The sequence below is a fragment of the Mixophyes fleayi genome, chromosome 2, assembly GCF_038048845.1.
Source record: "Mixophyes fleayi isolate aMixFle1 chromosome 2, aMixFle1.hap1, whole genome shotgun sequence".
NCBI classification, from domain to species: domain Eukaryota; kingdom Metazoa; phylum Chordata; class Amphibia; order Anura; family Limnodynastidae; genus Mixophyes; species Mixophyes fleayi.
In genome coordinates, this window is record NC_134403.1 from 362,635,850 (window position 1) to 362,659,323 (window position 23,474).

General features: G+C 41.4%; 1 protein-coding gene across 2 annotated transcripts in view; it reads left to right on the forward strand.

The window, feature by feature from the left end:
• FAM3B (FAM3 metabolism regulating signaling molecule B) overlaps positions 1-23,474 on the forward strand; it is a 52,939-nt gene that overhangs the window by 26,999 nt on the left and 2,466 nt on the right. For both annotated transcript variants that reach the window (XM_075197275.1, XM_075197276.1), the window contains exons 3-7: positions 11,035-11,158; positions 16,236-16,294; positions 16,919-16,969; positions 17,682-17,769; positions 21,926-22,058. In XM_075197275.1, coding sequence (XP_075053376.1) covers positions 11,035-11,158; positions 16,236-16,294; positions 16,919-16,969; positions 17,682-17,769; positions 21,926-22,058 — 455 coding nt within the window. The remainder of the gene's footprint in view (positions 1-11,034; positions 11,159-16,235; positions 16,295-16,918; positions 16,970-17,681; positions 17,770-21,925; positions 22,059-23,474) is intronic.

The following is a 23,474-nucleotide window of genomic DNA, read 5'->3' on the forward strand; positions in this document are numbered from 1 at the left end:
GTTTTTTTTTTAACAAATGCTCCTAAAACTGTGAGCATTGTTAAAATACTTCTGTCATCTTTTGGAGGTAAACAATATCTAGGAGAACTATTTTCTGTATTCACTTCATGATGCTACATTTGAGATGCAGCCAATTTTACTCGTTCCTGCTCACAGCTTTGTCTGCCCGAGACTCACAAGCAGAATATCTGCTTTATCCCCCGGCGGCTCTGTCACAAGATTCCGTATGATCTTCTTTTGTTGCAGTAATCCTGGATACGTGTAAACGGATACATTTTCTATTCGTCAGCACTGCCTATTCTTGCGTATCCCATTACAGGGACAGACTTCATAGTTCTTTCATTTTAGTGCTACATCTGTATGCATTGTTAATAATTAACATAAGTTATTTATTTCTTGATCCGTTATTGTAAAACTGTCAAGCATTTATTTTTGTGTTTCTATTGGTTTAATAATAGATGTTATATATGTAACACTCCTTCACTCCTCTCCTGAGTGGGGTGTGATAGATATGCTACATCCTGCACACAGGATGTAGGTAGCTTACCTTACTAGAGGACGACTTGGGAAAGACCCCCTTGAATCCACACAGACCTCTCAGGAATAAAATGACGCAGCATGAAAATAAAAACCACCGTTGTGCGTTTTATTATAGAGGAGGGGTAATAGAAAAGTAGAATGGAATTTAACCGGAGTCAAAGGTTTAACAGTTTGGAACGTACAAAATACAATATACAGTTTAATCTCCAATATATCTCTCAATCTCGGTAATAATGCAACGTCTCAATCTCCTTACTATGAGGCACCTCTCACTATTCAGATTATATGTTCCTACAGTCCTGCCACTGTGACAGTCAACACTCCATGCCCAAACTAAGCTTGGTTGCCTGTGGGGATCACTGTTTACTTTGGTAGAGCAGGGTTAGAGAAAATAGCAATTAATAAAGTAGAGTAGACTTGACGCTGTTCAAATTTATATCCCTTATTATCTCATTCAGTTGGTCCACAGTTACTTGCACCAAACCTTTCACTATGGCTATCTAACATAGGCAATATAATCCAACTATGAATGTTGGGAACACTTGGTGAATAACCCGGTTCACATGACCATGATATAGATGTGTGTGTATATAGATGTGTGTATATGTGTGTGTGTGTGTGTGTATATGTGTATATATATATATATATATATGTATATATTTTATATATATGTCCTCTCGTTTAGGCTTGGAAGCCTAAACGAGAGGACACGTTTCAGTGCAGCTCCCGAGAGATACCCAGTATTCGGGAATTTATACCCTCAAAATCCCCTTCTGTCCTCCCGGCGGGTTATCAGAGTGCCACCTTTGCCCTGAGGGAGCGTCCATACCTGCTCCAGCCCCGCCGGCTGCAGCGCGGTGATTCCCGCTGTTTTCACCGGACCCCGCCGGACTCTGACCAGCTCCAGGGACTCCCCTCAGCAATCCACCCCACGGGGTGCGGATCCTTCCGGTCACCGTCCACTTCGCTGCCCTGCCCATTGCTGCTCCCGACTGCCCCGCGGCTTCAGCCCGGCTCCGGCGACCTGTGACGCCGTTCCCGGAGGCTTTTTGGCACACATCCAGAGAGGCACCTGGCAGCGAGTCTCCCTACAGAGCCCCGGCCACGCTAAAACCGGAAGTCACGGCCGCCATCATCGCCTCCACTTCCGGAATTCATCAGGAAAGAGGTGCCTGCTGGGAAGGAGTTGGGGCTTGGAGGCTAGGAGATTAGGGGAAAGCAGCGGTCATACTCCCCCTTGTGGCGGCCCGCTTGCCTGCTCTAACAGCAAACTGCAAATCCTCTGGCTCCTTCAGGGACCTGCCTGTCCTCTGCCGTATCGGGGTGAGTGCCTGGTCTCGCTGGCTCCCCCGCTGCTTATCCTCCCCACTTGTTACCAGCACCCGCCCGCTGAAATAGGGGCCCCCCAAGCTAGGACGGTTTCCATTCTACCCATCTCTTCCCTGGTGTTCAAGACAGATGTGGGACACTATACCTCTGTTCCCCCTCAGCCAGTGTTTAAGGCAAGTTACTCCATAGAAAATATACACATTCCAGCCCCATAACAAGATTGGTCTGCAGGGGTTCCTGGAGTCACATTGGAGTCATCGGAACACTCAGAGAGGAAATTAACAGCGGGACGCCAGAGTAGATATTGTCTTTCTATTTAACTCTCCCACAACTTACTATGTCCACTTAGCCCTCAGGGGTTTGTTCCCCGCCCGTCGGCTACATACCCAACACCATCAAACGGTTTCCCAGAGATTCTGCACTCAACATGAATAAATCTGCAGGTAGAGGCCGCAGAGGCGCGCCAGGAGAGATAACTCAGCACTTCTCCCATCAGGACAAAGCACATACTTCATCTTCTCCTAATTCGCCCTCGGAGACCCCAAGCGACCAAGATCCTCTAACTACCGCTTCTCCCTCAACCAAGGCGGACTTTGCTGAATTACGGAACTTAATCGTGGAGTGTACTAACGCCTTTCCGTTGATCTTCAGAAGGCTATAGAAGATTTCAAAGCAGAAATGGTGACAAGCTCCAAAAGAACCTCTGTTCTGGAAAATAAGATGGAGTCGTCACTTACATTTCAAAGTGAAGCCTCAAAACACCTGGATTTCCTGTTAAAGGACAACGATTTCATGAGAGACAAGCTGGAGGATGTGGAGAACAGGGAACGTCGCAATAATCTCAGATTACGCAACATCCCTGAATCAGTGGAACCTAAGGATCTAGAGGACTATGTGAGTCGGTTCTTCTCCTCCCTGGACCCCGCTTTATCCAATATCCCGATGCAGATCAAACGGGTTCATAGGGCCCTGAGACCACGCCCGAAAGACACCGAACTTCCTCGTGATGTGATATTGAGACTAATATCCTTCAAGACCAAGGAACTTATCTCCAATGCAGTCCGGAATTCTCCTTACACTCTTTACAAAGGGTCCTTCATTCAAGTATTTCAAGATCTTGCACCTTCAACGATGGCCAAGAGACGCGACCTCAGGGAGGTCATCCGCACCCTTAGAGAAAACGGATACAAATATCGCTGGGGTTTCCCCTTCCGTCTGATAATTGAAGTGGAGGGCCGTCAGGAGTCGATCCGAACGAAGGAAGGGACTTACTTCACAGGCTCCATCTCCCCCGTCTTGACCTGATCGGGGGCAGTGACACCCAGAGCTCCTCGCAACAACCTCCCTGACTAACAAATCTGTCTCTGATAGAGGAGACTTGAAGTAATTCTGTGTCTTTACTTGTTCTGTTTTGTATCTTGTTTTACTCTTCAAACAAATGTTAATACTTTCATGTTGGTATCTTAATTACCATAGATGTTGATGTTTCTGGTTACATGTTTAGCTGTGGTTTAACATTACTATTTTATTTATGTACGGGCGGGGGACGTTTCCTTTCCTCCTAGCCACGCACCCGCTTACTGGGATTTTCATAAATGTTTATTTGGTAGTATATATTCTATACGCACCCCCGAACTCTGTGCCTTGGTTTTGATAATTGAGCAGGCAAAATTTTGCCTAGTTTTTAAGTCAATACAGCTTTTTAGGGACTGTCCTAGTAGGTTTCTCCTCTGCCTTTGAGGCCTGAACCTACTCCCTTACCTTTCTTCTTTAGACACTCATATCTTTTCTTCCCCCTACTTTTTTTTTTTTTCCTTCCCTCTTCACCCCACGTTACCCTCTCCCATAACCTCCCCCCTGGTACTTCAGTCTGTGAGATTGCATTTTTATTTTCTAGTGTTTCTCCTTAGAATATCGACCATGACCTTTACAACACTCTCCCTTAATGTGAAAGGCTAAACACACCTCACACCATGTTATTCCATACGTTACAAAAACTTAATGGTGATATAATTTTTTTTGCAGGAAACTCATTTCAAGGCTGGTGGCCATCCCTCCCTGTCCTCCAGAAGATACCCCGATGCCTATTACTCCTCTCATTCTACAAAGAGGAATGGCGTTGCTATTCTTCTCTGCAGTTCAGTTCCGTTTGTTTTGTCAGCAGTTAAGGACGACCTCGAGGGCCGGTTTCTCTTCTTGACGGGAAAGATTGGTCATCTAGATATAACATTTGCCAACGTTTACGCACCAAATACAGGTCAGACAGCTTTTTTCACACACCTTTTCTCGGAATTACATCAATTCCGTAAGGTTTTGCTTCTACTTGGGGGTGACTTTAATAGTGTTATGTCCCCTCTCTTAGACAGATCCGCTTCTGGGCACTCCTACCCCCCCATCTTCACACACAAAACATCTGCAAAAACAAGTAACTGAGGCCGGCCTATTTGACGTCTGGCGAGCGTTGTACCCCTCATCGAGGGATTATACTTTTTACTCTTTTCCCCATCAAACTTATTCCCGGATTGATATGTTTATGGTCTGCTCAAACATCTTCCAACATATAAAAAGGGCTGATATAGTTTCCAATACGTGGTCAGACCACTCCATATTATCATTAACGGTCGACCTTTTTCAGAATCCTCAGGGTAGAACCTCTTGGAAATTGAACGAGACTCTTCTTAAACTCCAGGGGTTTAAGGATCTCATATCTGACTCTTATCACAAAATATTTTGAAATCAACTCCGATCCAGAGGTCCAGATCCCAACTATATGGGAAGCCCATAAGGCAGTTATACGGGGGGATATCATTCAGTTTGCCTCCCGCAGAAAAAAAGAATGTAACGAGACGCTCAACAAACTCTCCAACTTAAAAATTTGGAAACAATGCATAAGGAGTCTAGCTCCCATTCAGTTTTGAAAGAGATTAAAAAGACTAGAGGCGAAATCCAGTCGATTCTCGCAGAGAGAACGGAACGTCCGCTTAGATGGCTTAACCAAACATTTTTTAAAAAAAGGGCAACAAAGCCGATTCACTCTTGGCCAGGAGACTGAGAGTCAAACGGGGCTCCCAAATAATCAATTCAATTAGGAATAAGAAAGGGGACCTATCTTATGATCCTAGGACTATAAATGAAACTTTTCATAAATATTATGAAAACTTGTATAACCTCCACAAGGACCAAACTTCCCCTGCAGATTCTCCTCAAGATGTCAACACCTACTTACACAATTGCTCACTCCCATCATTATCCTCCCGTCAGGCCTCTACTCTTAGCGAGGCTGTCTCCAGCGAGGAAGTAATTCTGGCACTAAAGTCACAGAAGAACTCCGAGGCCCCTGGCCTTGATGGCTTTATGATGCTATATTATAAAACATTCTCCAAAGAACTGGTGCCCCACCTGACGCAGCTGTTTAACTACATCATGACGGGGGGTAAATTTCACGCGGAATCTACCCGTTCCACCATAGTGGTGATTCCTAAACCTAATAAGGACCCGTATAGAAAAGTGAAAAGACAAACAGGCGCTTGGTGAACAATCAAAAGTATCATGTAACAACGTGATTAACAATTAGTATATCACATACAGTAGGCAGCTCCGCTAAAACATCAGATTGCAGATGTAACACCTAAGTAAAAAAACACAAAAAGAGAAGCGCCAAACATAGTGTGATAACATCAAGGCATGAGTCAAATCCAAACACTCTAGGGTTGATGAAATATGATGAATCGTTTGTCAGAGGTTAATTCCCTCAAATGTATCAACACCTAATTTCAATAGGCTCCACCTTTCCAGTAATAAGTGGCAATAGAATACATAGATATAATATATAGCACATGTGTGATGGATACAACCAATTTCTAAAATAAAGCAGTGATTAGCCTCTCAAGGGTGGATTTCCCCAAGATTAAAATAGCTGTTTAAACATAAGCTGCACAGCTGGACTCAATAGAGACAGGCTTATTAAAGGATAAAATCTGTTTTAATTATAGCCTAAATCCATAAAAAGCAATAAAATGCCCGTACATCGGGTACAATAAAACAGGCTTATCTATATAGAAAAGCGCTTGCAGGGGTCCCCTCAGAATGACTCTCTGGAGCTGGCACACAGGAACCTCCTTGCCTCCGCTTCCACCAAAGTACAGGACCTCCTTCTGAACCTCCTTAACGTGTTTTGTCTCAGCCGAGACTTTATCAAAAGGATCTGTACTTTGGTGGAAGCGGAGGCAAGGAGGTTCCTGTGTGCCAGCTCCAGAGAGTCATTCTGAGGGGACCCCTGCAAGCGCTTTTCCATATTTCATCAACCCTAGAGTGTTTGGATTTGACTCATGCCTTGATGTTATCACACTATGTTTGGCGCTTCTCTTTTTGTGTTTTTTTCTAATAAGGATCCAACCTGTTGCCCTAGTTACCGCCCTATTTCACTAAACAACGCTGATATTAAACTTTTCGCCAAAATACTGGCGAATAGTTTAAATGCCTATTTACCAACACTGGTCTTCCCGGATCAGGTGGGTTTTGTCCCCACCAGGCAGGCTTTAGACAACACTAGACGTACGATAGACATTATTGCCCATATTAATCAGAATAAGATCCTGTCAGTGGTTTTGGCATTAGACGTCGAAAAGGCCTTTGACAGACTCTCGTGGCCTTTCATGTTCAGCACGTTAAGTCATTTTGGTTTAAACGGGGCCTTTCTCTCTGCCATTCAGGCCCTATATCATCGCCCCACCTCATCGGTTTTGACCAACGGGCTCTTGGCCTTTTCATTAGGCAATGGCACCAGACAAGGGTGTCCCTTGTCTCCCCTCTTATACTCTTTATGCATAGAAACTTTGGCTGCTGCTATCAGAATAAACCCGGACATATCAGGGATTCGATATAGCCCTCGCTACTTTAAAATTTCCTTATTCGCTGATGACGTACTACTAACACTCTCATACCCCCTTATTTCGCTCCCAAATCTTCTTAAAGAACTCAGAGAATATGGTTCCTTATCAAACTATAAAATAAATAATTCCAAATCGGAAGCCCTTTCGCTCCAAGTCCCTAGTGTCACCAAAAATATACTCGAATCCTCGTTCGATTTTCAATGGCGCCCAAAGGCGATACGATATTTAGGGGTCCAGATCACAGAAGAATATAAACAATTATTTCACGCCAACTACACCCTCTTATTTGATTCAATAAAAAGAGACCTGGCCAAATGGGATTCGCTTTTTGTCTCCTGGTTTGGTAGGATTAGTGTGATAAAAATGAACGTCTTGCCTAGAGTCTTATACCTTTTCCAGACCTTACCAATCCCAATCCCAGGTACTTTCCTAGCGAACCTGCAATCTTCATGCGGTACATTTATTTGGCAAGGGAAAAAATCGAGACTTTAAAGGTCCTGTCTAGCTAAATCCACACTGTCAGGGGGATATGGACTTCCGCTCTTTGAGCGCTACTTTCATGCAGTTAACTTTAGTCATATCATTTCCTGGCAGTCTGCTCTGGGGATCAAGAGATGGGTCGACCTTGAGAACGCACATACACCAGATCACAACCTGAATTCGCTCCCCTGGCTCCCCAGAAATCAAAGGCCGGCCTCAGTGTATTCGCATCCCTCCATACAGTTCACACTCAACTTGTGGGACAAGCTCCATAGAAAGTGGGAGCTCACCTCATTTCCTTCTCCTCTTACACCATTGTGGCAATGTCCGGATTTTCCGGCAGGTAACATGCAGTCATTCTCGCGCCCCTGGCAAGAGGCGGGTATCACTCAGTTTACTCACAATTTGGGAGATTTTGCTCCCCGGACTTTCCCGGATCTTAGAGAAAAAAAGGGCCTCCCTTCGTCCTTACATTTTGCTTACACGCAAATTCGAGGCTTCATTCAATCACTTTGTAGATCTTCTAAGCTACGTAGCCTTACTCCTTTTGAGAGGAGCTGTGTGAATAGGCCAGGAGCTCCAGGACTAATATCTTTGGTATATCATAATTTCCTGGAACCAAAAACTGACACTGCGGAATCGTTTGAGGCGGCATGGCTTCGGGATACTGGTAGAGTTTTGGATCAGGAGAGATGGTCCCGGCTAAGGGTGAGAATCTCCAAAATCTCCATTAACACCTTAATACGAGAAAACACATTTAATGTATATACAAGATGGTATCTAGTGCCTTCAAAGCTTCATATAATATATCCTGGCACCTCAGACTCATGTTGGAGAGGTTGTGGGGAGGTTGGCTCATTCTACCACATTTGGTGGACGTGTCCTAGTGTCTCAAATTTGTGGTCCCAGGTGGCCGACCTAATAACAAGAATCTTAGACATTGAAGTGTTACCTGACCCAATGGTTATGCTGCTATGTTCCCGGGTCAAAGGCCTAACTAAACAGGCAGATAGACTTGTTCAACACATTTGTGCCGCTACTCGCCTGCAGATAGCGAAGGAGTGGAAGTCCCTCCATCCACCCAGCCTCCAAAGTGTAGTCTCTCGCGTGTGGTACATGGCCTCTATGGAATACATCCCCAGCCTTCTCCACGACAAAATTATAAATTGCAATAAGGTTTGGAACTTTTGGTACTCCCATCAAGCAACTACGCCCGCTACTTAAAAGGCTATTTTTTTTTTTCTCAGAAGTTCCTACCAGGTCCTAGCCCCCATCCCCCCACCCCTCCTCTTTTTCTTCTCTATTTTTCTTTCTAAAAAATAAAATAAAAGCAGCATCGACATAGAGTTCCAGGCAGTGGAGTTTTCTAGTATTTATAACTGGACCAGCCTATTTCCTTTCCATGGGTTAACTTACTGCTTTTCTATGCTTAGAAATACGTGTAATACTATGTCATATGTCTGATTTTCTTTTTGTTTTTCAACTGGCATGTTTTGGCCCTTTTTATGTTCCAATGTTTTTTTTTTTTGGTTTTTTTTTTACTATCTGCTTTGTGGAACTTCTGTTTTTTGCACAAATAAAGAGTTAAAAAAAAAAAAAAAAAAAAAAAAGATCCCACTGGCTTCTAAATGTGACTGACTGGGATCCTGAATTCTACATTACTTTGACTACCATTAAGTATTCAAAACTAGACATCTGTTATGCAAGAGTGCAAGGTTTTCATTTCTATTGTGTATTGTATAAATGCATTGACACAATATTGCTCTGTGTTCCATATTGTTACTGTACTTTTTGTTAACTGTACCATGCTGTCTCACCCTGTATAGTGTTTCTGTCTGACCCTGTACGGCGCTACGGATAGCTAGTGGTGCCCTATAAATAAAAAATAATAATAATAATTGCTCCGTTCAGCTAAGTGCCCAACTAGTGAGCAAACGTATGGTGACCAAATTGGATGAGATCAGGTCTTTCGGAATCTGGAACACATAAGAGCCTCTCAATGGTTTTAGAAGAGGACCACTCACCCAGACCGATAGAAGTTATCTTCCAATCAAAGTTCCCAGTGTGCTTGATCAGAATTCAGTTTCGATGGAATCATTTTTCATCATCATCACCATTTATTTATATAGCGCCACTAATTCCGCAGCGCTGTACAGAGAACTCACTCACATCAGTCCCTGCCCCATTGGGGCTTACAGTCTAAATTCTCAAACACACACACACACACACACACACACACACACACACACACAGACTAGGGTCAATTTGTTAGCAGCCAATGTTTTTTTGGAGTGTGGGAGGCAACTGGAGCACCCGGAGGAAACCCACGCAAACACGGGGAGAACATACAAACTCCACACAGATAAGGCCATGGTCGGGAATGGAACTCATGACCCCAGTGCTGTAAGGCATAAGTGCTAACCACTACGCCACCATGCTGTAATTTTAGAGAGACACATGTTTATCACAGATTATACAGTTCCAACATAAATTAGGTGAGAGACGAATCCTTCAAACTCTGTGGGGTATATTTATTAAACTGGAATTGTTGCAGCAGTTGTGTCAGTTAAGGAGAAGGAATAGGCAAAAGGAAAGAGAAACTAGTGGCTGTGACTGAGCCAGTAAATAGTTTCTATCCTGAAGAGGTCACAGTGTGATCTAATGAAATAGAGAAATGACATCTAGTTTACACTACGGATGTTCACGGACTCCCTTGTTTTGGTTCTGTATTAACTTCGTGTTTTGGTTTTGGCAAAACATCCCTCTCATGTCTTGGTTCTGTATTTTTTTAACAAAATGCTAAAATTACATAATGTGGCTCTTTTTTTGTTCCTACATTATTATTAACCTCTATAACATTAATTTCTAGTCATTTTTTGTCAAGTGGCAATAACACTGCAACCCCTCCTGTTTCTGTGTGAGCAATGGCACTGAGCAATGTCACTGGAGACTGGAGAGTGATAAGAACACTGCTAACACTGTTTCTGTGTGAGCAATGGCACTGAGCAATGTCACTGGAGACTGGAGAGTGATAAGAACACTGCTTCCCCTGTTCCTGTGTGAGCAATGGCACTGAGCAATGTCACTGGAGAATGGAGAGTGACAAGAACACTGCTACCCCTGTTTCTGTATGAGCAATGGCACTGAGCAATGTCACTGGAGACTGGAGAGTGACAAAAATATTGCTACCCCTGTTTTTGTATGAGCAATTGCGCTGGATCTGCTGGGGAGGGAGGTACTTATGTAATCCAAAACCCGCGAGATCCGACGACGCAATGATGACGTTTTGCCTCAATTAAAATCCGAGGAAGCGGGAAAGTACCGAGCCGGCTCTGCTCAGTACTCGGATGGGAGATGTTCTGGGGGGTTCGGTTTTCGGAAAACAGTGTCTGAGCATCTCTAGCTTAAGCATGGAATTAATGCACAATTTGAAAAAAATTAATTCAGGCTATCTTTCCTGGGTAAAACACCATTATAATATGAACCTATATTATACGCTAGCCACTGGAAATAGGGTCCATAATAATATATTCATTAAATTATCAACTAACAATTCTGTTTCTTTCCTCCCTGATTAGAGTGTAAGCTCCATGAGGAAAGGGAATTCTTAATTATATTTTAAGTGTCGCACTTGTTTTTATCTTACAGAATATTCGATTTCTCTCTGTGCTATTTTTTATTTTTTATAATGTGTATATGGTAAAGTGTTGTCATCTCTTACGGCAGCTCAGAGAAACCTTCACTGAGCCAGAGTTAAGCTTATGTCACCAATGTTTATACATTTCTATGACAGCTCCACCGCCTAAGACCCAGAAGTGTGGTGTTTGGAAAACCTGCTCTTCCTCTGAGATCGTGTATCGGATACGGAGCGGGGCCTCAAAGGACAATTTACCTGAGGTCTGCCTGGAAAATAAGATGTAAGTACAAGAGCTGCAGATGAACTTTTTATTGTTTTATAGGACTCATATTTCAAATATATAATGAAAGTCTTTTTGTGGCATTTGAAACCTGCAAACAAAATGGCTGCACACATTGATTGTGAGTAGTAAGAACAAAGATGGTAGGGTACAAAGGTACAAATGTAAGGGCGTGGGGCACAAGGAGATGGAAAAGCCAGGGGGGGATCGTTCAGTTCTCACCTCACATCAGTTAATTGTCAGAAATATGCTCTTCTTTTGAGGCAGCCAATTAGAGTTCACTTTAGAAGAAGGCATCATAGTGTTGTAACCAATAACAGTGCAGGTTACTGGCCTCGAGACGCTGTGTCAGAACGGTCCACCTTTCGGCCTATTGGCTGATATCTTAAATGTGCCAGAGAGATGAAGTAGAGTAGAGTGTTAGTGTTGGGGGAGGGATTGATGTTCCCCAAGCATTTATTAATCTCTGCCTATGAGCACGAACAAAAATAAAGTAAAATGGCCGGTCTGTGCAGATGGTGGGAGAAAACTGTTCGCTTGGTCTGGACAAAATTTTTGGCCATCTGCTTCCCTAAGGATTTCTCTCACTAGGATGCTGCCTTTTTAATGTTTTTCGATTTGAATGTACGCTGGAAAAGAACATTTTGAAAATGGTGATTGTTGACAAGTTGCAAAAAATAAAAATTGGTTATCATCATTAGAGATGGGCGGGTCCGGTTCTCCGAGAACCGAACCCACCCGAACTTTGGGTATCCGAGTACCGAGCTGAGCAGCTCGGTACTCTCCCGCCCATTCCGAATCCAAATCGAGGCCGAACGTCATTGTGACGTCGTCGGATCTCGGGGCTCGGTTCTCGCGATACTTCAACTTTATAAATACACGCCTCCACAGCAATCCATCGCCATTTGACAGAGGGAGAGAGCAGGGTGTAGTCATAGGCTAATTAGAGCAGGGACAGAGAATACAATATTGTTCTTGCAATTGCTCTAACCAAAATCGCTAGTGCAGAGAGGAGGATAGAGGTTTATTATTTTTTCTTCATATTTGGCACTCCCCAGCGCTTTTGGGGTGTCCCCCATAATTGTGCATAAATATTTCTGGCTGTCAAAAGTCATATCTGTCAGCAGTATCTACTAGATAATTTTTAGCACTCCTCAGTGCTTTTGGGGTGTCCTCTCTAATTGTGCATAAATATTTCTGGCTGTCAAAAGTCATATCTGTCAGCAGTATCTACTAAATAATTTTTAGCACTCCTCAGTGCTTTTGGGGTGTCCTCCCTAATTGTGCATTAATATTTCTGGCTGTCAAAAGTCATAACTGTCAACAGAATCTACTAAATAATTTTTAGCACTCCCCAGTGGTTTGAGCTCAGAATGGATTCAAAGCAGTCCACATATGATCTGAATGAGCAACCAGGTTCTGTCACCAGTCCTGATGTTAGTGTTCCCAGTACGTCATCTGGCCAAGGCGATGTCAAACAACAGAGTGTTTTCAAATTAGTGCAAAAAACAAAAACCAAAAAAAAATTTACTGTATTGAAGCGAAAAAGAAGTGTAACTGAGCAAAAGTTAAGTGACGATAAAAAAAAAATTGCAAGCATGCCATTCTACACACGCAGTGGCAAAGAGAGAATGAGGCCTTCACCTTTGGCTATTAGTGGCAGATCCCAAAAAGTTACCCAGCCTACAATTGGTGCACAACTACTGTTACGCGTCAAAGCCGAGCTGCAAGATAATAGTGAGGCATTACAGGAGAATATTTGCTCTGATTCACAAATGACAACAATCCCTGTGGAGAGTCCATCCAACAGTGGGATGTCTAATCGTGAGCATTCTGCTGATGTGTGCCTTAATAGCCCGAGTGTAGCCGGTGATACCCAAATTAAGGATGCCACTTTGGAATTAGAAGAGGATGAGGGGGAGATTTGTGTAGGCGACGAGGGCGCTAATGATGATGATGATGATGATTATGATGCAGACAGATACCAAATTGCCTTTCTCAATTTCTATTTATATTCTAGATTATATAACGGCTGAATAGTTTTCTATTTTACTCCTAGTGGAGAGAGGATCTGATGCAGACAGATACCAAACTGCCTTTGTCCATTTCAATTTATATTGTACAGTATATAACGGCTGAATTTATTAGTATTTTATACAAGTGGAGGGGGGCCTAGAGAGACAGAAACCAAACTGGCTTTCTCCATGTCAATTAATATTGTACAGTCTATAACGCATGAATTTTTTGTTTTTTTAAAAAAGTGGAGGGGGGGGCTATAGAGACAGAAAGCAAACTGTCTTTTTCCATTTCTTTACATATTTAACTATAAGTGTAGGGTGTAATATAGATTCAAAGACGATGGCTGCATTGCCAATATGCATAGATGGAGAGGAAGACAATCTGTTTTGTGTGTAGAATAGGCCTACCAACGAAGAATTAAACAGTTTTTTTGGATGATTTATTACCTCAACAATTAGATTACTTATCTCTAAAACAGTTGGAGCACTAAATTGGGTTATTTTAGGCACAAAAACATGTATTTTCCAACAAAATAGCAAAACAAAACCAAACAAAACCAAAACCAAAACACGCAATGGCGGTTTTGCAAAACCAAAACACAACGGTAATCCAGATCCACAACCGAATCCAAAACCAAAACACGGGGGTCAGTGACCATCTCTAATCATCATCACCATTTATTTATATAGCGCCGCCGATTCCGCAGCGCTGAACTCATTCACATCAGTCCCTGCCCCATTGGAGTTTACAGTCTAAATTCCCTAATATACACACACAGACAGTGAGAGACTAGGGTAAATTTTGATAGCAGCCAATTAACCTACCAGTATGGTTTTTGGAGTGTGGGAGGAAACCGGAGCACCGGGAGGAAACCCACGCAAACACAGGGAGAACATACAAACTCCACACAGATAAGGCCATGGTCGGGAATTGAACTCATGACCCCAGTGCTGTGAGGCAGAAGTGCTAACCACTACGCCACCGTGCTAGTTATGTAAAAAAGTGCTGGTAAAAATGCATATGTAATTGGTATTTTTTTTTTATATGATTTTGGGATTTAGCAGGATCCTAAAAGAAATCGTATATGAACAACCATTCAATAATTAAAAGGGCACTGGTACTTTAGTACATGTGGTTTATTATACTGTGCATGACAAATATCCTATATACTACCTGCTTTCAAAGCATTGTATGTGTGTGAATATAGTACACATACAAACCGTTAAAGGGGCTCTTTCTCACTTAACGGTAACTGGGAAAAGTGGCTACACTGGTTAAATTCTTAATATGTTGGAGCAGTGCTGTCCAAATGAAGCTCGGAGACCATTATTGTATTTCAGGTTTGTATTTCCCCGACTAACTTTATATACTGTACCAGGCCTAACAAACCTGTAGCTCTCCAGGGGCCAGATTCAGACGTAAGTCCCTTTGCTTGTCGTATCTTGCGTGAAATAGCTTTGCTGGTGCTCAGAAACAGACCTAGCGCCAACGAACGCAATTGCTTGCAATTCATGTTTGAGTGCAAGCGACACAACTGCCTAGGACTTGAAGGTCAGAACTGGGGAGGAAAGGAACGTGGGCAGTGTACAGTAAGGGCTTTCTAAGGGCGTCCCAACACAGATGTGGCCGATTCAAGTCCTGGGCTTCCCGTAAGTACATGTTTTTTTAGCTGTATCATTTGCACCAACTACAGGTCAGGTGTAAATGCCGACTGATAGTGATGGCTGACACAGGATAGTCTTTGTTTTAAAACCTACACATATGCGTGCCTCTAGATAGCAAAGCACAAGTGTATGCAAGTAAGATAGACTATAAAAATGCATTATATCTACAACACGCGTTAAGATTTGTGTTTACTGTCAAAAAAATGAGTTGTTTTTTATTACAAATATTTTTATTACCGTATTTATCGGCGTATAACACGCACAGGCGTATAACACGCATCTTCATTTTAAGAGGGAAATTTCAGGAAGATTTATTTTGCCATTCTGGTCTCCTTTAAATCTGTGCACACTGCTGCACAACATCTATGTAATACACTAGCACTTTGTTAAATATATATATATTATAGAAATAATTTTAGAATATTTTCAGCACATACAGTAATATTTATTACTTGCACATATTGGATCCAGCATGCTGGCACTATTGTATCACCAGTTTTTCACATATGGGAATTAGCATGTTAGCACTTTATATAATTATTTTAAAATGACTATATACCGTATTTTATCTGTTTAATTGTTAGTTCGTTGTTGCGCCGTACACAAAACCCCACTTTACTTCACTACTTTACTTGTACCTGACGGGTACAAGTTCTCCTACCTCAGACAGCGAACTCTCGCAGTGCAGAGCATTGCCGTGGTTACGCTCCGATGGCCGCGAGAATTAGACGTGAGGAAGGCGCGGCTTGCCGTTGCCTACTGATTGCCTCACACTCCACACGCTATAAAAACATGGCTTCTTAACATTATATCGGCGTATAACACGCATACATCATTTGCCCCCTATTTTCAGGGGGAAAAAAGTGCGTGTTATACGCCGATAAATACGGTAATGGTTATAGTATAAAGTTAATTTTATTTTATAAAATATTTTTTTGTGCATGCATTCTAATGAGATTTTATATTGCGCATAGGCTTTTGCGTATCCTGTAGGGACAAGTAACATTTAGCCAGAGTGTATTTATGCTCAGAATTAAATGGAAACGTATATAGAGATCCGCTTGTATTTGAATACAGTTGGAACTGTGCCCAGTTAATTCTTGTATCCGGCTATGCTTACTTCACAAAGCAAACGGTTAGCAGCTACTCGCCTTTCTCCAAGCGGCAGCTTGACATGAACCTTTCTACCAGCAGCCGCCTGTGGGTTCCCGGAGCCGTCCCTTTATTAAATTGCTGACGGCAGGCCATAGATTGAACAGCACATTCAATAGTATGACTGATACTGTGGTCTACGCATCTCGTGCACAATTCCCCTTATTAAGGTAGTTGTAGCTTATTATTGTTGTGTTCCTGACTACGTTTTCTTTTTTCCTTTTTCCTTTTTCCTTTTTCAGATTATTAGGTGGAGCTTCGCAAATCGGCGACAGAGGAATAAACTTTGCCATTGTCAATCGTAGGTTAATTTCCTGAAAATATTTATTTGTCTCTATTTAAAGTTGTCTCCAGATTGTGGCAGCGAAGATCTAGTTTGAACCAGAAAAATATTTAATCTCCATGTTATCATCATCCTCTATTTATATAGCGCCACTAATTCTGCAGCGTATGTGAAACAAATACAGATATAGAAATATGTATGTAAACAAAATCTGATCAGAATAAATGGATTCTGTAACCTCCCTCTGCATGACCTTTTGGATGACTCTTGGGAAACCCAATGCTCTTAAGTTGTTGTGGATCTAAACATCCTATGTTCTGCAGCTGGCGAGCCGAAGGTTTGGATTGTCAGCTCTTTTGAAGCATCTCTACCATCTGTTTCGATAAGCCATTGAATGTCCTCCTCCGTTTACATTGCTATGTAATAATAATAAGTGAAGGATAACATTAGAATATATTTTGGTGGTGATCTTGGTCAAATATTACTATTTTATTGGGAGATCTGTGACATAATGGAGATGATTTATTATACAGTAACATGTGATATTCATTCAATGTGATCTACACTTCAGCGTTCTACCGCTAGTCCTAAATGCCTTCAATGTTTTGTCTTCTGACTGTTGTGTGTTTTTGTGTTTTTTAGATAAGACCATGGAAGTCACAGAAACTAAAACATTTGACATGTACGAAGGAGGTAAAGACTTGGTGCTTCTATTCAAATTCACTATTCACTATGTAATAAATGACATATGCTGTGTTGAGAAGCTGTATATATGTGATAATAAATGGATGAAGTCGTTTGGCCAGTGCAAAGAGTGGTACTGGGTATATTTTGTACCCACACATTATTACTGGTATAAATATATGGTCTTATATACCCCGTTCTGTGAATGACATGAATATTAGCAGTTGCTTAGGAGTTCTGTAACCATATAAAACACCGGGCTGTAGGTCAAATGTTTTTATACAGGTCACAGATATCTGTGATGACTTCTAATATCTATATAATTCACGGTGTGTGGGAGAGGCATTATTCCTTATAATGCACATAACTTTTCCCAATGAACACTGTAGTCACCACGATGGGTATTATTTGCTAACAAAGAAGCGGGCAATCAACCGTGTGCTTTTGTTGTCCAACTTGCGTAGTACAAGTAAAACTAATTGCCGAGTGGTCACTGTTGAGTGTGACAATTATAGTTTGTTTTCCATAATTAAAGGTCAGATGTGCCCACACAATGTTATGTACACAATGCAGCCTTATTAGTCAGCTGAAACACATACACAAATTTATTGAAATGTGCATGTGCTGTAAGTCTGTTTGGTCTCTTGGACAGATGTGGAGGTAGCATATCTGCATGGCAGCCTTCGCTAAGCCTTGTCCTTCTATTCTGTTCCGTACTCAGAATTCTCTGGACCAATGGTCGACTTTATCAACAAGATCCCAGTCGGTTCAATTATTTTGGTTGCCAGTCACGATGATGCATCTACAAAGTAAGTATAAGGATTTTGCTCACTTAATTGACAACTCATTGTTGCATATTGCAGAGGGCTTGGACATTACAGTGTAGCTTGGAGGGGATGTCATTGTTTAAAGGACTGACTCAATTTGGCTGCCTGGTGGTAGCAAAGTGAGAATAATGCTGATTCTGTTGCTCCTGACCTCCTGCTTAGATACGTTTTATGGCAAAGGGTTGAAATTTAACCAGGCAAAATATAATTGTGCGCACACACGCTGGGAAAAACAAATACATAAATGTCTTTATACCTCTCAACTTGGCTAAACACGGTCATAGCAGGTTTGTGGGGTTGGCTTTTTCTAGTGAGATAACAGGTCCCTGTATCCGTGCCATGCTGTGTATATTAAGAAAGTCTTTTGGTGAATGGGATCCTCGCGGACGGCTCCGCACTCAGGTAGAACACATCCTGAGGGATTCCAGGCCATGGAACGTGAAGCTGAGAAGCACTGTGCTCTGAATCTGTTGCACACATGCGTCTTCGGGTTCTCAGACTTCAAGTCCACCATCCTCTTCAGTGCAGCCAGGGTTGCGGTAGATGAGGGAGCTCATTACGTATTTTCAGGCACTGATTTGACCAATTAGACTGTTAAGCAGAGTGTTTTCTGCTGTTCCATACTCTTGCTGAAGCCTCAATATACCACCGCTTCACTGTTGTCAGGCTTGATGCACTGCTGCGCTTGGAGCTTCTATTGGTCCTGGTTGTAGGATCTGGAGCAGACTGCATATGAATGTTACGTCCAGGTTGGCACCGATTTTCACCATCACTCATTCTTATTTTTTGTACTTACTGTTTTTATAAAGTTAATATTTTGTTTCCGAATCTGTAATATCATGAGGTTTGCATGAGACTGACTTCCAATTCAAATTTACACGTATTTATACTCTGATATCCAGCCATCTTACAAATGTCATTAATCATACAATACTTTTGTAATAATGGAAACCAGATGACATATAGTCAAGTATAACTAAACTTTAACATATTTTACAAACAGCCAGGCACCTTATATCTTGAGGTCAAATAGCATATGTTTACCTTTACATCTTGTTAAACCTATGTCTTGCTAAAGGCTTGTGGCATTAATTTAAATGAAATCCAACTATCCATTCATTTATCAAATATATGAATGTATTTGAACCCATAATATTTCTCTAAATTATTAATAATTCATCAAACTAATTATTATTATGCCAAAACTATACTTCATCAATCCTCCTTTTGTGAATCATATTCACCTATTTTATCTTTTAACTATATAATATCAAAATCTTATTAAAAAAAAATCTAAAGTGTTTTAAAAAATATCTAGGTGATAGACTGAAATGTCCATATTCACAACAGAGAATTATAAGCTAGCTCTAAGTAAGAAAGAAAGTAAATAAGAGAATTTTACATTAAAGTTGGGGCACACATATATTTTTTTCCTTTATTTCCATACAATAATTTTTCCTTTTATATAATTTAACCTAATTAACAATTTTACTTGGAATTCTGTTGCCACTTTAAATTCATAAATCTCAATGTTGCTCTGTTTTCTGACGTCAAAGTGAAGTACGGACATGCAGAGTGTTCGCTATTTTTACCAGTCTAGATGTGAGTGTCTTTGAAAATGTTTTCTATTTTAATATAAGTCTTCTTTTAAACCAGGCCGCTCTCATAGTCATCAATTTTTTTTATCTATATACTCGTTGACGGTATTACAAGCATAGGAATAATGGTACCATCATTTTGCACAATATGATATGTTAAAATGGACTCAGATCTTCTTTGATATTGCTCATATGCATTCAGTGTCTTAGTAATTGCTTATGAATCTATGTACAATGTGGTTGAGTATATGAGCAAAACACACAATGGATTTCTAGTGCGAACTGAGAAAATGTAAGGTAGCATGGCAACACTTCACTGATTTTTTTTAAAAGCATTGAATCTAGTGGTGATGAGAGAAGATGATGACAAAGGTGTTGGTGAAAAAACCTGTAGCTTGACATTTGGACAGTCCATCTCTCATTCTTGCCCAGTGCACGTTTAGTGAGAGTGCTCTAGGATGAGACCTACTGTACTTTCCCCTCTGTCTTCTGACGCATGTGTTCTGGAAAGGGTCGCTTAAATCTTTTCACATAAGGGGGTTTATGTAAAGCATGGTGCAGTGATTATATAACCCATAGCATGGATTGAATCTGCCATTTTTTTTTTTAGTGCAGTTTCTAAAATGAAAGCGAATTTTCAGTAGGTATGATTGTGTGCACTAAATCATGTTACTAAATAAGCTCTGAGGTGCTTGTGGTGTTGATTAATTTTTCCCTTGAGATCCCTGCTATCTCCACCAATAATCACAACAGTGATGATTGGTGGCGATAGCTGTGACTGGTTTGGAGTTTTCTCATAAGACTGGTATAAACATTAAGTGATGATGACTGAGAACTTAGTCATCGTGACCTACTGAGAACTTCACATTTGTCATTAGATTCAGCCTCAACGTAACACTCTATTATCAGGGCGAAAGCACTAAATGTACAATTAATATGTTAATTTGTATTTCTGGAACTGCCATCTGGTTTGTCAGGTTTTGTGTGTTTCTCTCAATTGATAGCTTTTTATATGTTTGATAAGCACTGATATTCCTTGGTGCCCTTGACTGACCCTAAGCACTTGCTTAAAGAGCTGTAGGTGATGGAGAGCTAGCATAATTACACTTTTATACAAGTCTATAATGTTTGCTTTGGGGTGGGAGAAGTAGTGCTCTCCAGACGCGTTTGGAAAGCTTTTCTATGTTTGTATACCTGCAGAATGGAAGCTAAAAACATATATATTTTGAATGGAGGTGCATCTGCCTACTTCTCTTTGCTTTATTCCCACTGGCACAAGCATTGCTGTTATTCTTCTACAATGCGCTTAGTAATATGTGGTTGTCTGAGCACAGTTGCCTCTTAGTAATATGTGGTTGTCTGAGCACAGTTGCCTCTTAGTAATATGTGGTTGTCTGAGCACAGTTGCCTCTTAGTAATATGTGGTTGTCTAAGCACAGTTGCCGCTTAGTAATATGTGGTTGTCTGAGCACAGTTGCCTCTTAGTAATATGTGGTTGTCTGAGCACAGTTGCCTCTTAGTAATATGTGGTTGTCTGAGCACAGTTGCCGCTTAGTAATATGTGGTTGTCTGAGCACAGTTGCCGCTTAGTAATATGTGGTTGTCTAAGCACAGTTGCCGCTTAGTAATATGTGGTTGTCTGAGCACAGTTGCCTCTTAGTAATATGTGGTTGTCTAAGCACAGTTGCCGCTTAGTAATATGTGGTTGTCTGAGCACAGTTGCCTCTTAGTAATATGTGGTTGTCTGAGCACAGTTGCCTCTTAGTAATATGTGGTTGTCTGAGCACAGTTGCCTCTTAGTAATATGTGGTTGTCTGAGCACAGTTGCCGCTTAGTAATATGTGGTTGTCTGAGCACAGTTGCCTCTTAGTAATATGTGGTTGTCTGAGCACAGTTGCCGCTTAGTAATATGTGGTTGTCTGAGCACAGTTGCCGCTTAGTAATATGTGGTTGTCTGAGCACAGTTGCCGCTTAGTAATATGTGGTTGTCTGAGCACAGTTGCCGCTTAGTAATATGTGGTTGTCTGAGCACAGTTGCCGCTTAGTAATATGTGGTTGTCTGAGCACAGTTGCCTCTTTTTGCCTTTGCCAGTTTTAGGCTTATGGCTCAATAGTAAATTTTCATCCTAATCTGATAATTTTTGGACATGGGAATAAAGTAAATGTTCGTCCCCATGACCCTCCTGCAACTGCTGCACATAGTCACTAGCAATTGTAATTATACTTTTTGTTTTACCACTGCTTGGACCTGACCTGTTAATTTGGGACTTTTTGGGCCAATAAAGGCTGAATTAAAAAATATTTTATATTCAGCTGAATTTCGGATTCCATTCCTCCCCAAATACGCATATGTAGGTATTGCAAATGTAAGTGTATTTGAGCGTTAAAATGACCTAAATGTAAAATAATGCATTAATGTTTTCGTCTGTCTCATTTTAAAGTTAAAATCTCATCTCATTTTGTGTCATTTCCATTTACTTATATTTTATGGGGCGCTACATTATTTATAAAGTAATATAAAGTGGTCTTTGTGGTTACAGATTAAATGATGCCGCAAAGAAGGCCCTGAAAGATCTCGGTAGTAAAGAAATTCAGAATGTAAAATTCCGGTCACAGTGGGTTTTCCTGGCTCTTAAAGGTGGTAACATTCCTGAAGATATTGAAAGAGAAAAGGTATGCTTTAAAAATAATAATAATAAATGCATTACTGTGTAACCGTTCTATGCCCCCCCCCTATTTGTTTCACTTTAAAGACAATACCTGTTAATGACACTACAGTATAAACTCCCTAAGACCTTGATCACATGGATATATGTATGATATTTCTATTCTCAGGATAAATACTTTCCAGATTAATTTTATGGGATTGTTTTGCCTGAACGCTTGGGAAACCGTATTGAAAAGTGTATATTTTGTGACTTTGTTTTTCTAGCTTTCCCTAGATAATATTCAACATGTTACCAAAGCCTACGCAGCAAAAACATTACAATGGTCCTGGTCACAGAAGTATAAATTACTTCTGATCTTAATGTGGTTAAGTAGATAATAAAGCATGAACTCAAAAACCCACAGTACTAGGTCCACCATACACACCCAAACAGTGATAGAAGTGGGCTGGTATACGGTGGTATGCCATACCGCCATATACACACACACATGTACACAGTGGTGGAAATGGGGGGGTATACGGTGATATGCCATACCGCCATATACACACATACATATACACAGTGGTGGAAATGGGCTGGTATACGGTGGTATGCCATACCACCATATACACACATACATATACACAGTGGTGGAAATGGGGGGGTATACGGTGGTATGCCATACCGCCATATATACATATACACAGTGGTGGAAATGGGGGGGTATACGGTGGTATGCTATATCGCCATATACACACATACATATACACAGTGATGGAAATGGGGGGGTATATGGTGGTATGCCATACCGCCATATACACACATACATATACACAGTGGTGGAAATGGGGGGGTATATGGTGGTATGCCATACCGCCATATACACACATACATATACACAGTGGTGGAAATGGGGGGGTATACGGTGGTATGCCATACCACCATATACACACATACATTATACACAGTGGTGGAAATGGGGGGGTATACGGTGGTATGCCATATCGCCATATACACACATACATATACACAGTGATGGAAATGGGGGGGTATATGGTGGTATGCCATACCGCCATATACACACATACATATACACAGTGGTGGAAATGGGGGGGTATATGGTGGTATGCCATACCGCCATATACACACATACATATACACAGTGGTGGAAATGGGGGGGTATACGGTGGTATGCCATACCACCATATACACACATACATTATACACAGTGGTGGAAATGGGGGGGTATACGGTGGTATGCCATACCGCCATATACACACATACATATACACAGTGGTGGAAATGGGGGGGTATATGGTGGTATGCCATACCGCCATATACACACATACATATACACAGTGGTGGAAATGGGGGGGTATACGGTGGTATGCCATACCACCATATACACACATACATTATACACAGTGGTGGAAATGGGGGG